The sequence below is a fragment of the Pelobates fuscus genome, chromosome 4 (genome assembly GCF_036172605.1).
Source record: "Pelobates fuscus isolate aPelFus1 chromosome 4, aPelFus1.pri, whole genome shotgun sequence".
NCBI lineage: Eukaryota > Metazoa > Chordata > Amphibia > Anura > Pelobatidae > Pelobates > Pelobates fuscus.
In genome coordinates, this window is record NC_086320.1 from 383489502 (window position 1) to 383506794 (window position 17293).

At 50.1% G+C, this 17293-nt stretch overlaps 1 protein-coding gene across 1 annotated transcript in view; it reads left to right on the forward strand.

Annotated features, from left to right (window-relative positions):
- The first annotated feature begins 2016 nt into the window (after positions 1–2016).
- The window catches only part of PTPN23 (protein tyrosine phosphatase non-receptor type 23), a 78625-nt gene continuing 63348 nt past the window's right edge, over positions 2017–17293 (forward strand). Inside the window, exons 1-6 of the mRNA XM_063452859.1 lie at positions 2017–2204; positions 11873–11947; positions 12782–12909; positions 13839–13915; positions 14096–14145; positions 16507–16638. Of these exons, the coding sequence (XP_063308929.1) occupies positions 2121–2204; positions 11873–11947; positions 12782–12909; positions 13839–13915; positions 14096–14145; positions 16507–16638 (546 nt within the window). The 5' untranslated portion in view covers positions 2017–2120. The remainder of the gene's footprint in view (positions 2205–11872; positions 11948–12781; positions 12910–13838; positions 13916–14095; positions 14146–16506; positions 16639–17293) is intronic.

Genomic DNA, 17293 nt, shown 5'->3' on the forward strand with positions numbered 1-17293 from the left:
ATGGTGAATGTTTTGGTGAAACACTCAGACATGGTGAATGTTTTGGTTAAACACTCAGACATGGTGAATGTTTTGGTTAAACACTCAGACATGGTGAACGTTTTGGTGAAACACTCAGACATGGTGAATGTTTTGGTGAAACACTCAGACATGGTGAATGTTTTGGTGAAACACTCAGACATGGTGAACGTTTATTAAACACTCAGACATGGTGAATGTTTTGGTTAGACACTCAGACATGGTGAATGTTTTGGTGAAACACTCAGACATGGTGAATGTTTTGGTGAAACACTCAGACATGGTGAATGTTTTGGTGAAACACTCAGACATGGTGAATGTTTTGGTGAAACACTCAGACATGGTGAATGTTTTGGTGAAACACTCAGACATGGTGAATGTTTTGGTGAAACACTCAGACATGGTGAATGTTTTGGTGAAACACTCAGACATGGTGAATGTTTTGGTGAAACACTCAGACATGGTGAATGTTTTGGTGAAACACTCAGACATGGTGAATGTTTTGGTGAAACACTCAGACATGGTGAATGTTTTGGTGAAACACTCAGACATGGTGAATGTTTTGGTGAAACACTCAGACATGGTGAATGTTTTGGTGAAACACTCAGACATGGTGAATGTTTTGGTGAAACACTCAGACATGGTGAATGTTTTGGTGAAACACTCAGACATGGTGAATGTTTTGGTGAAACACTCAGACATGGTGAATGTTTTGGTGAAACACTCAGACATGGTGAATGTTTTGGTTAAACACTCAGACATGGTGAATGTTTTGGTGAAACACTGACATAGTGAACGTTTATTAAACACTCAGACATGGTGAATGTTTTGGTTAGACACTCAGACATGGTGAATGTTTTGGTTAGACACTCAGACATGGTGAATGTTTTGGTTAGACACTCAGACATGGTGAATGTTTTGGTTAGACACTCAGACATGGTGAATGTTTTGGTTAGACACTCAGACATGGTGAATGTTTTGGTTAGACACTCAGACATGGTGAATGTTTTGGTTAGACACTCAGACATGGTGAATGTTTTGGTTAAACACTCAGACATGGTGAATGTTTTGGTTAAACACTCAGACATGGTGAATGTTTTGGTTAAACACTCAGACATGGTGAATGTTTTGGTTAAACACTCAGACATGGTGAATGTTTTGATGGTGGACACGTCTCTCTCTCTCTCTTTGTGTGACTGTCTCTCTCTTTGTGTGACTGTCTCTCTCTTTGTGTCACTGTCTCTCTCTTTGTGTCACTGTCTCTTTGTGTGACTGTCTCTCTCTTTGTGTAACTGACTGTGTGACTGACTCTCTCTTTGTGTGACTGACTCTCCCTTTGTGTGACTGACTCTCCCTTTGTGTGACTGACTCTCCCTTTGTGTGACTGTCTCTCCCTTTGTGTGACTGTCTCTCCCTTTGTGTGACTGTCCCTCCCTTTGTGTGACTGACTCTTTGTGTGACTGTCTCTCTCTTTGTGTAACTGACTCTGTGTGACTGACTCTCTCTTTGTGTGACTGACTCTCTCTGTGTGTGACCGACTCTCCCTTTGTGTGACTGTCTCTCTCTTTGTGTGACTGACTGTCTCTCCCTTTGTGTGACTGTCTCTCTTTTTGTGTGACTTACTGTCTCTCAGGAGCCAAGGTCTACATGACGTCATGAGAAGGAGCTCGATGCACTAGAGACACACAGCTGTTACTATGGTTACTGCACCTCACCCGCGCACAGCCTCCTTTCCCGACAGGCATTGCGCAGAGTCCCTGAGAATGTGATCAATTAATCGGCTCTGGGTGTACCCGGCATGGAGAGAGCAATGTTAGAGCCTGGGGCTGCAGCTAACACGATTTCTGAATCCAGGCTAAAAGTGATGAGGTGGCGGCCATTTTGGTGAAGCCCCCAGCCCGTTACTCCATGGGCTTCAGAAACATGGCGGCGCTAGCTGTGCTCAGTGACAGGCTGGACTCCAGCTCCCGGCATGCCCCGCGCACCCCGTGACCGTGACGTGAGATCGCAGCGCTGTTTCCGGGCTGTGTAGTCCGGGGCCCGTGACGCAGCTCGGTGCAGGGATCGGGATCTGTTCGCTGGGCCCCCAAGAGCCGCTCGCCATGGAGGCCGTGCCCCGTATGCCCATGATATGGTTGGACCTCAAGGAGGCCGGGGAATTCAGCTTTACCCAGGCCGTCAAACAGGTGACAGGGGCAGGAGGGCAGGAGGGCAGGGTCTGGGTGGGGGGACAGGGGCAGGAGGGCATGGTCTGGGTGGGGGGGCAGGAGGGCTGGGTGGGGGGGACAGGGGCAGGAGGGCAGGGTCTGGGTGGTGGGGGGGCAGGAGGGCTGGGGGGCAGGAGGGCTGGGTGGTGGGGGGGCAGGAGGGCTGGGTGGGAGGGGCAGGAGGGCAGGGTCTGGGAGGGGGACAGGGGCAGGAGGGCAGGGTCTGGGTGGGGGGGGCAGGGTCTGGGTGGGGGGGCAGGAGGGCAGGGTCTGGGTGGTGGGAGGGCAGGGTCTGGGTGGTGGGGGGGACAGGGGCAGGAGGGCAGGGTCTGGGTGGGGGGGGCAGGAGGGCAGGGTCTGGGTGGGGGGGGCAGGAGGGCAGGGTCTGGGTGGGGGGGGCAGGGTCTGGGTGGGGGGGGCAGGAGGGCAGGGTCTGGGTGGGGGGGGCAGGAGGGCAGGGTCTGGGGGGGGGGGCAGGAGGGCAGGGTCTGGGGGGGGACAGGGGCAGGAGGGCAGGGTCTGGGTGGGGGGGCAGGAGGGCTGGGTGGGGGGGACAGGGGCAGGAGGGCAGGGTCTGGGTGGTGGGGGGGCAGGAGGGCTGGGGGGCAGGAGGGCTGGGTGGTGGGGGGGCAGGAGGGCTGGGTGGGAGGGGCAGGAGGGCAGGGTCTGGGAGGGGGACAGGGGCAGGAGGGCAGGGTCTGGGTGGGGGGGGCAGGGTCTGGGTGGGGGGGCAGGAGGGCAGGGTCTGGGTGGTGGGAGGGCAGGGTCTGGGTGGTGGGGGGGACAGGGGCAGGAGGGCAGGGTCTGGGTGGGGGGGGCAGGAGGGCAGGGTCTGGGTGGGGGGGGCAGGAGGGCAGGGTCTGGGTGGGGGGGGCAGGGTCTGGGTGGGGGGGGCAGGAGGGCAGGGTCTGGGTGGGGGGGGCAGGAGGGCAGGGTCTGGGGGGGGGGCAGGAGGGCAGGGTCTGGGGGGGGACAGGGGCAGGAGGGCAGGGTCTGGGTGGGGGGGGCAGGAGGGCAGGGTCTGGGGGGGGGGCAGGAGGGCAGGGTCTGGGGGGGGGGGCAGGAGGGCAGGGTCTGGGGGGGGGGCAGGAGGGCAGGGTCTGGGGGGGGGCAGGAGGGCAGGGTCTGGGGGGGGGGCAGGAGGGCAGGGTCTGGGGGCGGGAGGACAGGGGCAGGAGGGCAGGGTCTGGGGGGGCAGGAGGGCAGGGTCTGGGTGGGGGGGCAGGGGCAGGAGGGCAGGGTCTGGGGGGGGCAGGAGGGTAGGGTCTGGGGGTGGCAGGAGGGCAGGGGCAGGAGGGCAGGGTCTGGGTGGGGGGCAGGGGCAGGAGGGCAGGGTCTGGGGGGGACAGGGGCAGGAGGGCAGGGTCTGGGGGCGGGAGGACAGGGGCAGGAGGGCAGGGTCTGGGGGGGAGGACAGGGGCAGGAGGGCAGGGTCTGGGGGGGCAGGAGGGCAGGGTCTGGGGGGGCAGGAGGGCAGGGTCTGGGGGGGAGGACAGGGGCAGGAGGGCAGGGTCTGGGGGGGGAGGACAGGGGCAGGAGGGCAGGGTCTGGGGGGGAGGACAGGGGCAGGAGGGCAGGGTCTGGGGCGGAGGACAGGGGCAGGAGGGCAGGGTCTGGGGGGGAGGACAGGGGCAGGAGGGCAGGGTCTGGGGGGGAGGACAGGGGCAGGAGGGCAGGGTCTGGGGGGGAGGACAGGGGCAGGAGGGCAGGGTCTGGGGGGGGAGGACAGGGGCAGGAGGGCAGGGTCTGGGGGGGGAGGACAGGGGCAGGAGGGCAGGGTCTGGGGGGGGAGGACAGGGGCAGGAGGGCAGGGTCTGGGGGGGAGGACAGGGTCTGGGGGGGAGGACAGGGGCAGGAGGGCAGGGTCTGGGGGGGAGGACAGGGGCAGGATCTGGGCGGGGAGGGACAGGGGCAGGAGGGCAGGGTCTGGGGGGGACAGGAGGGCAGGGTCTGGGGGGGGACAGGGGCAGGGTCTGGGGGCGGGAGGGCAGGGTCTGGGGGGGCAGGAGGGCAGGGTCTGGGGGGGGACGGGGGCAGGAGGGCAGGGTCTGGGGGGGAGGACAGGGGCAGGAGGTCAGGGTCTGGGGGGAGGACAGGGGCAGGAGGGCAGGGTCTGGGCGGGGAGGGACAGGGGCAGGAGGGCAGGGTCTGGGGGGGGGCAGGAGGGCAGGGTCTGGGAGGGCATGGGGGCAGGAGGGCAGGGTCGGGGGGGGCAGGAGGGCAGGGTCTGGGGGGGGAGAGGGGCAAGAGCGCTGGATCTGTGGGAGGTAGAGGGGCAGGGTCTGTTGGAAGAGGAGCTGGGTGGGAGGGATCTGTGGGGAGGAGGTAGAGGTGAAGGAAGGCAGGGTCTATGGGAAGAAGCTCAGGAGGGCAGGGTCTTTGATGAGAGGGGCAGGAGGGTGGGGTCTTTGATGAGAGGGGCAGGAGGGCAGGGTCTGTGGGGAGAGGGGCAGGAGGCCAAGATCTGTGGGTAAAATCTGGAAACTGGAAATAGTAGTCACTAAAGGTACCATAACCACTTTAGTTTACTGAAGTGGTTATAGTACAAATACCTTTTCCCAGCAGTCATTCTAAATGCGCAGTGTGCTAAATGCTGAGCACATGGCTATTACTATTTGCAGCTCCCAAGGTGTTTAGGAAGGGCGGGAATGTCACATGCACCGAGGTGTGACCAGGGCTGTATAAACAAAGTGATTTAATTCCTAAATGGCAGATAATTGAGCGGTATGGCTGCAGGGGCCTGATCTATACACCACAACTGCTTCATTAAGCGAACGTGGATTTGGTGACTATAGTGTCCCTTTAATGTGAAACTATAGGCATTTAAATAACGTTTGCTTACCTAGACGCAGGTTTAGATAAATTCAAATTCCCCCAACACTTCAGGAACACCGTACATGCACTCTATTCCGACCCCTCGGCCAGAGTGCTCAATTCAGGTTTCCTGTCAAAGCCTTTCTGTATCGCCAATGGCACTGGAAACACTAGTAGCCAAGATTCAAGGTCTTCTCTACTCATGGCATACAAGTTAGGGCAATCTGTTCACAGATGATATTCTACAAACATTGACTTAACTACTTGTGTCCCTACCAAACCTTATGCAACAAATTATAACAAATGAAATGAAAAACCCAAGCCATGGGCCTTAATCTGGACAGAATTCTAATGGGTAGACCCCGGGAGGCCTTCCCTCTGGACTGGTGGACCAACTACTGGCATTAGACTCACTTAAAACCTAGCCCACATCTTCCATGAAAATTGTTAAAGGATCACTATAGGGCCAGGAAGACAAACCTGTATTCCTGACCCTATAGTGTTTAACCCACCATTTAGGTGGCTTGCCCCCCCTCAGCCCCGCTATAAAAGTATCAAACTCACCTTATTTCCAGCACTGTGCGACTCCGCTCCTTTGTGACATCAAAATGGCCGATTTTTAGCCAATCAAAGCATTGGATTGGCTAAAATCGGCACGGGGCAGGGCCAATTGCCGTTTTGGCCAACCAGGACCTCCTCATAGAGATGCATTGAATCAATGCATTTCTATCAGGAAAAGTCAGCGTCTCCATGCAGAGCGTGGGGACGCTGAACGTCAGAGCTGCTTACTGTGCAGTCCATTAAGCTGTAGTTGTTCTGGTGACTATAGTGTCCCTTTAAACTTCTAAAGGCCACAGTCAATGTTAATCTTACCCAAACTTCAATACCTTTTTCAAACATTGCAAATTCTGGTTCCCAGACAATTCCTTAAAAAAACTTACAGGTTTTTTTTTTTTTTTTTTGTCAATCTTTGTTATTATTGAGGCATAGGATGGGTCAGTACAGAAAGTAAAACAAGTGGTTAATGCATGAGAAACATACGTTATACATAACTGGTTATACAATGGTTACATGCACTCCCGAATATAACGGCCTCTTTTTTATGAAAGTTTTAACTGTAGTATTGTACAGGCTAAACAAGGTAAGTAGGCTAAATACTAGAGGTTCACTTAACTAAGTCAGATTCAAAGCTGAATGTTACCTCGCTGGTATATCTAAGCATGGAAGTGGGTGTTAATGGCAAGTTAACAGGCTAGTATATCAACGCTAGTTTTGACCCTAAGCTTATGTGAAGCAATGTATTTGAGGAGGCTTGGGGACTAGGAGCCTATCTGATAACACAAATATTTAAAAGCTTGTGAGGGACATGAGACAAAGCGTACAAAAGTAAATAAAACACCGCTGTGTAGAGTGGACTAAAGAGTACATATGAATGCTTGTTCCTATAGAGGAAACATGAGCTGAGTCACATATACAGAAAATATAGTAGACATGGTCAGTGGTGTATCCTGGTTTTGTGCTGCCCTAGGCAGGACAAAACTCAGGCGCCCCCCCTCCCCCGCGCCACCCCCACCCAACCTTTCCCCCCGCCCCGCATTCTAAATACACACACATTCACTGACAGATACGCATACACTAGCTAACAGAAACACACACTCGCTAACAGAAACACACACTCGCTAACAGAAACACACACTCGCTAACAGAAACACACACTCGCTAACAGAAACACACACTCGCTAACAGACACACACACTCGCTAACAGACACACACACTCGCTAAAAGACACACACACTCGCTAACAGACACACACACTCGCTAACAGACACACACACTCGCTAACAGACACACACACTCGCTAACAGACACACACACTCGCTAACAGACACACACACTCGCTAACAGGCACACACACTCGCTAACAGGCACACACACTCGCTAACAGGCACACACACTCGCTAACAGGCACACACACTCGCTAACAGGCACACACACTCGCTAACAGGCACACACACTCGCTAACAGGCACACACACACACACAGTCAGACACACACACACACACAGTCAGACACACACACACACAGTCAGACACACACACACACAGTCAGACACACACACACACAGTCAGACACACACACACACACACAGTCAGACACACACACACACACACAGTCAGACACACACACACACACACAGTCAGACACACACACACACACACAGCCAGACACACACACACACACACACACAGTCAGAGACACACACACACACACAGCCAGACACAGAGACACACACACACACAGTCAGAGACACACACACACACAGTCAGAGACACACACACACACAGTCAGAGACACACACACACACAGTCAGAGACACACACACACACAGTCAGAGACACACACACACACAGTCAGAGACACACACACACACAGTCAGAGACACACACACACACAGTCAGAGACACACACACACACAGTCAGAGACACACACACACACAGTCAGAGACACACACACACACAGTCAGAGACACACACACACACAGTCAGAGACACACACACACACAGTCAGAGACACACACACACACACACACAGTCAGACACACACACACACACACACAGTCAGACACACACACTCACCCACCCACATTAACACATTTATTTTTTAACACTTTTTTTATTTATTTTTAACACATTTTTTTTTAATGTTTTTTTAACACATTTTTTTTTTTTTATTTAACCCCCCCCCCCCCCCCCAGCCTCCTTACCTTTGGGAATGCTGGGGAGGGGGGTGTCTTTTCCACCCTGGTGGTCCAGTGGCTGCTGGGCGATCGGGCGACACTGCCTGGCGGGCGGCCGGCCGGCCGGCGAGGGAGCACTTCCCCTGAGCTGTCTGCTCAGCTCCCTCGCCAGCCTCAGAGTGAGGCTGGGAGCCGGAATATGACGTCATATTCCGGCTCCCAGCCTCACTCTGCGGCTGGCGAGGGAGCTGAGCAGACAGCTCAGGGGTAGTGCTCCCTTGCCGGCCGCCCGCCCGCCCGCCAGGCAGTGCCGCCCGATCGCCCAGCAGCCCGCCGGCATGTCTGTTAGCCGCAAGGCTAACAAGACATTTGCCTTGGGCATTTGGGGGCGGCTTTTTTTGCCGCCCCCTGGAAAATGCCGCCCAAGGCAAATGCCTTGTTTGCCTCGCGGCTAATACGCCCCTGGACATGGTGATTGCATAGTAAGAGTATATCATGTTTGGTACTAAGTCCTGTATCACACTTTTAAGGTACAGCACAGAGGCATGCTAGTGGTACTTATTAGGCAACATCGAATGAACATTAATCGTATGAGAGAGTCCCAATGTGTGAGTGTGTGGGCATAATGGTAGGCTTAGGCACATGTCATCGAGCCGGCCTGCACCTCATGTTAGAGGGCTGATGCTTCTATGGTACGGCAGGTTCAGCCAATGCCCCGCTTGTGCTGGAGTGTTATTGCTGAGGCGAACTTGAGTCTGCCCGGGTCTTCCTGGTTCTCAGCTCCCCGCACTGTGGTTCTCCCTCTGCACTTCCTGTGTGCTCGTCGTCCGGGTGCCGTGTCTCTTCGGCCCGGTCGGGGGCCCGAGGGTGTGCCGGAACACGATTATCTCCTCGGGTATATGGGCGGCATGGGAGGATCACCTCCAGGTAAGCCCCCAGCTTGGAAGAAGGGTATACGGTCCTAGTATCGACTTCGTCCCTTTGGGTGGTGAGGTGTGCCGTTCGGCCCATAGGTGGTCCCTGTGGGTTCTCCAGAGTGTTACCTCCAGGCAGGGATGTTATAGAGGTCGTGTCTGTGCGGCAGCGACGGGGAGTATGTCCGCCTTTTCCGTCTGTGGGTTTTATGTGGTAGCGGTTGTCTCTTTGGTGCAGTGAGGATGTTGTTGCCTGGCCGTCGGCTCTTGGGAGGCCGCTGAGGTCGCCGTTCATTGCGTTTTTGTTCACCTCCGTCCGGCTTCCTTGTGGCTTGTGCTTGTCTTGCTCGATCCTGCAGCATGGACCAGAAATTGTCAAATATGACCCCCAGGGTGTCCGTAACATGACACCTGGGGTCTGCTTTATCCGGTTGTGGTATTGTCTGGCCCATTGCCGCAGCGCCTGGTGCGTCCGCCATCTTGAGTGGCTCCAGACCCTTGCAGCTTGATGGTTCTGCCGGGTACGCAGAGGTGTTTAGACCGGAGGCAGCACAGGTCTTTGGGAACCGGGATAACCCCCACCGGCAGGGGGGGACGGGGACGGGATGTGTGTGCCCCCTCGTCTGCCAGAGAACCGGGAGAGCGGCCATCTCTCCTCGGCTCCCACCCGCAGAGGCTGCCCGTCGCACGTGGTCTGCCCGGCTCCGGAAGACCAAGTGTCTGGTATCCCCGGGTTCAGGTCGGTCTTTTACACTCGATTAGTGCTGTCAGCAATTCGGGTGGTCGGGCGTTGTGCCCTGAATCTTGAGCCCACTCTTTGCATGTCTTGTCCGTTTGGCAGTCAGGCTCCGCCCCCCAAACGTACAGGGTTTATTTGTCTCATTTCTATGGAGCGGGAAGAGGGTACAAGTGGCAATGCATATGTAGCAACAAGCGATGATGGTCTGGGCACCCTAAACATTTTGGTATACTACAAAGCATCCTTCCTGCATAGTACAACTAATGTGCCCCCAATGGGTTGTGGATGAGTCCTTTTGGTCGACCCCAATGGAGCTGAGCACACTATTGTGGGTACCGAAGTGACTTCGACCCACAATGTCCCATGTACTACCTACCACGAGACATCTTTTTCACAAATGGGACCAAATTAAGGAACAAGTGACCCAGATGCCCACACTACCATTTGCTACTCTACTAAAATCGATGAGCCATAGTATACCAACCTTAAACCGTAACGCCTGGGTGGGACTGGGAATACAGATCTTATAATGGAAATTTACTCTTTAATAAATTATACTGGGTACACCCCCTTGGCTTTCAAACAGACAACAGATCTTGTTACTTCCTGGTTTGGTTACTTATTTGCACTGAACTCTGCCTTGCAAAGACTTCTCATTGAGCTGCATTGGGGAGTCTGTGATTGGACAGTTACAGAAAGTCTGGGCGGGGTTAGAAGGGGAGAGTTTGCAAAGGCAACAGACAAGAGAACTACAGTTTTTGCAAGCTGTTTTTATATATATATACTTCCAATGAAAAAATACATAATTAAATGCATACATGCTTTCATATGGGTGTATCTACTAAACAGGGATTTTTACTTTTTGTATTTAGACAGTGGAGTGTCCCTTTAACAGAGCAGGAGATGAAAAATTCTAAATTAAACAAAAGGTGCAATAAACATTAGATCTCTCTCTACAGAAAGTTTTCAGGAACATGCAGTTAGGTGTGACTATGGCTGTATAAACAAACTGATTTAACTCTCAAATGATTGAGAATTGAGCAATGAGACTGCAGGGCATGATCTATTCATCAGAACTGCTTAATTAAGCTAAAGTTGTTTTAGTGCCTATAGTGTCCCTTTAATGAAGCAGTTTATGTATATAGATTCTGTCCCTGTATTTAGGAATCAAATCACATGTTTATTCAGCCCTATGGATTTAAAAAAAAAATATTATACAGCACAATGTGTTTACTTTAAAAGTTCTTACCTGTTGATTGAAATGTAATAACACACAGTGGGCTGCTGCACGCAGAAGATAAGAAATTCTAAAATGCATGTGTAAACAACGTGATTTAACTCCAAAATGACAGAGAATTGAGCTTTAAAGGACCACTCTAGGCACCCAGACCACTTCAGCTTAATGAAGTGGTCTGGGTGCCAGGTCCAGCTATAGGGTTAAGCCATTTTTTTTTTATAAACATAGCAGTTTCAGAGAAACTGCTATGTTTATAAATGGGTTAAGCCTTCCCCCTAATCCTCTAGTGGCTGTCTCATTGACAGCCGCTAGAGGCGCTTGCGTGATTCTCACTGTGAAAATCACAGTGAGAGCACGCAAGCGTCCATAGGAAAGCATTGTAAATGCTTTCCTATGCGACTGGCTGAATGCGCACGCAGCTCTTGCCGCATGTGCGCATTCAGCCGACGGGGCGGAGAGGAGGAGGAGGAGGAGGAGAGCTCCCCTCCCAGCGCTGGAAAAAGGTAAGTTTTACCCCTTTCCAGAGCCGGGCGGGAGGGGGACCCTGAGGGTGGGGGCAACTCAGGGCACTATAGTGTTTTCCTGGCACTATAGTGGTCCTTTATAGTGGCACTATAGTGGTCCTTTAAGGCTACAGGATCCTTATTGCAAAGCTGCTTCATTGATGCTTAATGCCTCCTTACTTGTTCGTCTTTAACTGTGCATTGTACATGAGATATTTGAGATGAATTCCAATTACTCTATACAAGAAGCAAATGGGCACTAAAGGGAAAAAGCTCAAATCATTTATGTAACAGATTAGTGAAAGTAAACTTGATTATACATGGAAATGAAAGCTGTATTCTGACTGTAAAGTAAATCAGGCACTGCGCATGCTCAAAAATAGAAAATGGATCCATGGAGTCACTCAGGCTGGGATGGCAATATTCCATTGTAGTAGACCATAGCAGAAAGATGTCCAGGCACACACAGTTTGTTCAATATACACTTCATTTGGAGATTGAAGCTGGCAACGTTTCGTCTCTGTCACAGAGTGTTTCTCTGCTTAATGTGTCTGTGTGTCTGGCATTACAGCCATGGTCAGCATCCAGAAAGGGCACACATGCCAATGTCTGCTATAACATGCGGCAAATGAAAATGTAACCGTTGCTGTCTTTTAACATAGTATGAAAGGAATCCTGCTGATCTGTTTTCCATTTTACAGTTTGTTTTAAAGCATTATGGAGAAAACCCTGAGAATTACAACGAGGAGCTGAAGAAACTGGAGCAGCTGAGACAGGTCTTTATCATCCTCCTAATACTCTGGTTATTCCGAATATATCTGGAAACTCTAAATTCTGATTGGTAACTCGGAGAGCCTGCTTGATTTACGCTGTCTCTGAGAATCGGGGAAAACCACTGTCTGCCTTAATGGCCCTTTCATTGTCAGAGGAAGACAGTGCAAACTATATTTGAGGGAATGGGTTAGTGTAGAACAGTGGTTCTTAACCCAGTCCTCGAGTACCCCCTAACAGTCCAGGAATTAGGGATTACCCAGTTGTGTCTGTGTTTTTAGGAGAAGAATAAAAATAATGTTTTTGTGTGCACAATGTTTATTCCCTTTCAATGGAGATATTCAGTGTCAATTGCTCTCTTGGTTCCAGTTCACCCTTACTCACAATATGGGGCCCTTCACCTGTTAAACTACAGCTCCCATAATACTTCAGAAATCCAAGGGAGACTCATTTCCCAGCCTTGCTTTGCTGTGTCTTGGAAAGAAAGAAGCTCTTCCGAGCAGTGCTGATGGGGCTGGGAAAAGCTAATTACACTGGAAGGCCTTGTTTACTGCTACGGGAAATATAAACAAGAATGCAATGTGTCTAATTAATTCCAGCGGGATGGCGTTAGAATCCTTACTGCATTATATACCCCTCTATGGACTTGAATGAAATGGTTGCTATGGATAGTTAATATACAGGGTGTTCTGTCTCTATATGGAGGTTACCACATAGGATAGCTCTGGTTCTCAATAAGGGAATGCAGGTGTATAGTTACGTGCGCGTGTGTGTATATATGTACTTTTGTCATTTTATGGATTATTTCTGTGAGTTATTGAGTATTCCAATTTTTGCAGAGTGCTGTGAATGTACCCCGAGATTTTGAAGGGTGCAGTGTGCTCCGTAAGTACTTTGGACAGCTTCACTACCTCCAGAGCAGGATACCCATGGAGTCTGAACAAGATGCAAGTGTTCCAGTCACATGGTAATTATCACCACCTCAAGAGGAGCTGGGATGAGTTCAGTCTTGGGGAGAGAGGACCATGCGCTGCACAGGATGCTGAATCAGTGCAGTTATTTCTGTATGCCTTCAGACACTCTGGCTCTGTATCCAGACAGACAGATTTTAGTCAAACAAAATATCCCTCCTAACCAGCAGCTCTATACCCTTTCCCCCACACTGTAATTACAATGTAAAATCTGTTCACAGATCATATTCTACTAATGTTGACTAAAGAGAAACACTTTTAGAGTTTGTACCTTCTGTCTCGTTAGAGAGTGTACCTTCTAGCTGAAATCAGCAAGGTGAGCTGTTAGAGGTTTGCATTAACATGGCAGCCTCCAGATCCAGGGCCTTCCCTCACAATTAGCTCTAACCATGTATAGCTCAGAGACAGGACTTATACAATACCTATTTTATATTTCAAGGTGTTTCTACTGCCAGACTACACATTGGTTGCCTCTCTCCCTTCTATATTAAAGCGGAGGAGCAGTACGATGATGCCCTAAGAGCATACAAGCCTGTTTACGGAGCCACTCCTTTCAATGTGGATGGCCTTAATATTCTCATTTTAATGCCATCCGTGTTTATCCATTGTGTGTATCACATGTTCACAACTTCAACAAGATAAGCTAACCCCATATTTTCTATTTATTGTATTATATGGAGTGCAGGATTATTTTTCTTTTTTATATATAATATATAATGTGTGTGTGTTTATGAATGAAAATACTGCACATTGTTGAACTACATGTCTAATAAACCACAGCAGGCTGATGATAAATAAAACAAGAAGGCTGATTAATGTGGATCCTGCGAATTACCTGGAAGGGCCTTAGAGGAATTGTTCGATTTCTAGACTTTATTTTCTGTAAGTTAATATCAGGAAAATACTTTCCAATCTTCCTCTTCAGGGCCGAGATCTTCTCAGGGAAAGCTGTAACTCATGATGACATAAAGTATGAGCAAGCCTGCATCTTGTATAACCTCGGTAAGACCCATGTTTTCTCAGAAAGTGATCATATTTAGAGTATAATGCTGCAGTATAAATGCATAGCAAACCTTATTCCATTTATTTCTTTGAATTGTTTGGTAATAAATTCATTGATCTGTTAGTGACAAAGTATAGCCTGTAGAATTCACATTTCATGTGCTGTGTTTTATTTTCAAGGTGCACTGCACTCGATGCTTGGAGCCATGGATAAACGGGTCTCAGAGGAGGTAAGTTTGGCTGCATTATTTCTCATCTCATAGTAATGTGCTGCTCACCACAATTCAGTGCTGTTGATCTCAACATGGTTTGGGTTTTTAGCCAGCAATTAAATGTGGAACATTCTATGACCAAACCATTCCCATAGATAGTAATAAATACCAGAGCAAGATATTTAGTTTCATTTTATTATTAGCAAGTTATTGAAACGGCAAGGAGAGGTGTATAGAAGGATCATTTTATGAATTCATGCTTCTGCTGGTCTGGTACGTTATATAGAGTGAAATAGTTAATAATCTAAATCTGTCCAAGCATTGCATATTAATGCTGCCATTCTGTGTACTGTGCCAGTTTGGCGTTGTGACAGACTGCTTGGCACTCTGACCGAGTGCCTCCGCCAATCTATGCTCCTAGTGCTCACCAAGGAATTCCAGCACTCCACCAGACACCATAAGCACTGCAGACCCCACTTCCAGCGATGCAGCTTCGCCGGGTTCTCGCTGTCCTTCACCCACCCTGGACCCAGGACTGGGATCCAGCTTCCAGTGGGCAGACTTCTCCGTCACAGGCGTGATGTCTGTCTAGCTCACTGCGTGTTTGTGCTTTGCCTGTTTTTGTGATGCATTAAGGGGACACTGTAGGTACCCAGACCACTTCAGCTCATTGAAGTGGCTTGGGTGCAGTATTCCCTTTGCATTAGTGCTGCAATGTTAAACATTTTTGTAGTTCCAGACAGCCACTAGAGGGCTTCCAGAATCGTAACGGACTTTTGGTCCGTTATCTGACGCTGGACGTCCTCACACTCTGCATGAGGACCTCCAGAATCCGATTTTTTTCCCCATAGAAAAGTGACAACCTCCTCCTCGTCGCGGGACAGAGCTTCGGCTAAGCGCCGAGGGACATTGGCGCTGGGATCAGGTAAGTAAATAAAGCGTTTTTAACCATTTACTTACCGGGTAGGAGGGGGCATGAGAGAGGCGAGAGTCAGAGGGATCAGTAGTACAAGGAATACAGCTATATCAGAGCTCACCTGGTGTGTGTATCACACACACAAAACACAGATCAGGGGAGTTCTGATACACACACAAAACACAGATCAGTGGAGTTCTATCAGTGTTTTGTGTGTGTGTGTGTGTATCAGAACTCCACTGATATGTGTTTTGTGTGTGTGTATCAGAACTCCACTGATATGTGTTTTGTGTGTGTGTATCAGAACTCCACTGATCTGTGTTTTGTGTGTGTGTATCAGAACTCCCCTGATCTGTGTATTGTGTGTGCGTGTGTATCAGAACTCCCCTGATCTGTGTTTTGTGTGTGTATCAGAACTCCCCTGATCTGTGTTTTGTGTGTGCATCAGAACTCCCCTGATCTGTGTTTTGTGTGTGCATCAGAACTCCCCTGATCTGTGTTTTGTGTGTGCATCAGAACTCCCCTGATCTGTGTTTTGTGTGTGCATCAGAACTCCCCTGATCTGTGTTTTGTGTGTGTATCAGAACTCCCCTGATCTGTGTTTTGTGTGTGTGTATCAGAACTCCCCTGATCTGTGTTTTGTGTGTGCATCAGAACTCCCCTGATCTGTGTTTTGTGTGTGCATCAGAACTCCCCTGATCTGTGTTTTGTGTGTGCATCAGAACTCCCCTGATCTGTGTTTTGTGTGTGTGTGTGTGTGTGTGTGTATCAGAACTCCCCTGATCTGTGTGTGTATATCAAAGCTCCCCTGCTCTGTGTGTGTATATATGTGTGTGTATATCTATCTATATCAGAGCTCCCCTGCTCTGTGTGGGTGTATATCAGAGCTCCCCTGCTCTGTGTGTGTGTGTGTGTGTATGTATCAAAGCTCCCTTGCTCTGTTTGTGTGTGTGTATCAAAGCTCCCTTGCTCTGTGTGTGTGTGTGTGTGTGTGTGTGTGTGTGTGTGTATCAAAGCTCCCCTGCTCTGTGTGTGTTTCAAAGCTCCCCTGCTCTCTGTGTTTCAAAGCTCCCCTGCTCTGTGTGTGTGTATCAAAGCTCCCCTGCTCTGTGTGTGTGTGTATGTATCAAAGCTCCCCTGCTCTGTGTGTGTGTGTGTGTGTATCAAAGCTCCCCTGCTCTGGGGGTGTATATATTAGAGCTCCCTTGCTCTGTGGGTAGGGGTGTATATATTAGAGCTCCCCTGCCCTGTGTGTATCAGCTCCCCTGCAATGTGGGTGTGTGTGTCAGATTCCCCCGTCACTTTGTGTGCTTTGACGCTCTCTTGCCCTTTAAGCTGCCTATCATGTGCCCTTTGAAGCTCTGCTGTGTCCTATGTGTGTTTTGAATCTCTAGTCTATGTTATGAAGCTGCCTGCTTTATGCATTTTTTGAATTCCTTTTCCTGTGTTTTCTTCCCGTGCAGGGGATGAAGGTTTCCTGCACCCATTTTCAGTGCTCAGCTGGGGCCTTTGCCTACCTTCGGGATCACTTTGCACACTCCTACAGCGTGGATATGAGCCACCAGATCCTTAATCTGAACATTAACCTCATGCTGGTAAGAGCAGGGCTAGGATTGTAATCACATTGTGTCAGTCTGCACCCCCAGTTAGAGAAAGCAGGACACTCATCGCTTGTCACTGCTATTCTGATGATCAGTTTCCAGCATTTAGCTCAGAATGAGTCTTCTACACGCACTTACTATCTGTATTGTATAAATGCGGGAAAAAAAATCTAATGAAGGTTTTGCAGAAAGCAGAGTGGGTCTGTTTTGATGTTCACTTTTGCCAGTTGATTGGCACACAGCAGGATTATGCAAAGGGGATGCCCAGTTATTGGCACACATCAGGATTATGTGAAGGAGGTGCACAGTTATTGGCACACAGCAGGATAATGTGAAGGCGGTGCCCAGTTGATTAGCACACAGCAGGATTATATGAAGGAAGTGCCCAGTTGATTAGCACACAGTAGGATTATATGAAGGAAGTGCCCAGTTGATTGGCACACAGTAGGATTAAATGAAGGAAGTGCCCAGTTGATTAGCACACAGTAGGATTAAATGAAGGAAGTGCCCAGTTGATTGGCACACAGTAGGATTATATGAAGGAAGTGCCCAGTTGATTAGCACACAGTAGGATTAAATGAAGGAAGTGCCCAGTTGATTGGCACACAGTAGGATTAAATGAAGGAAGTGCTCAGTTGATTAGCACACA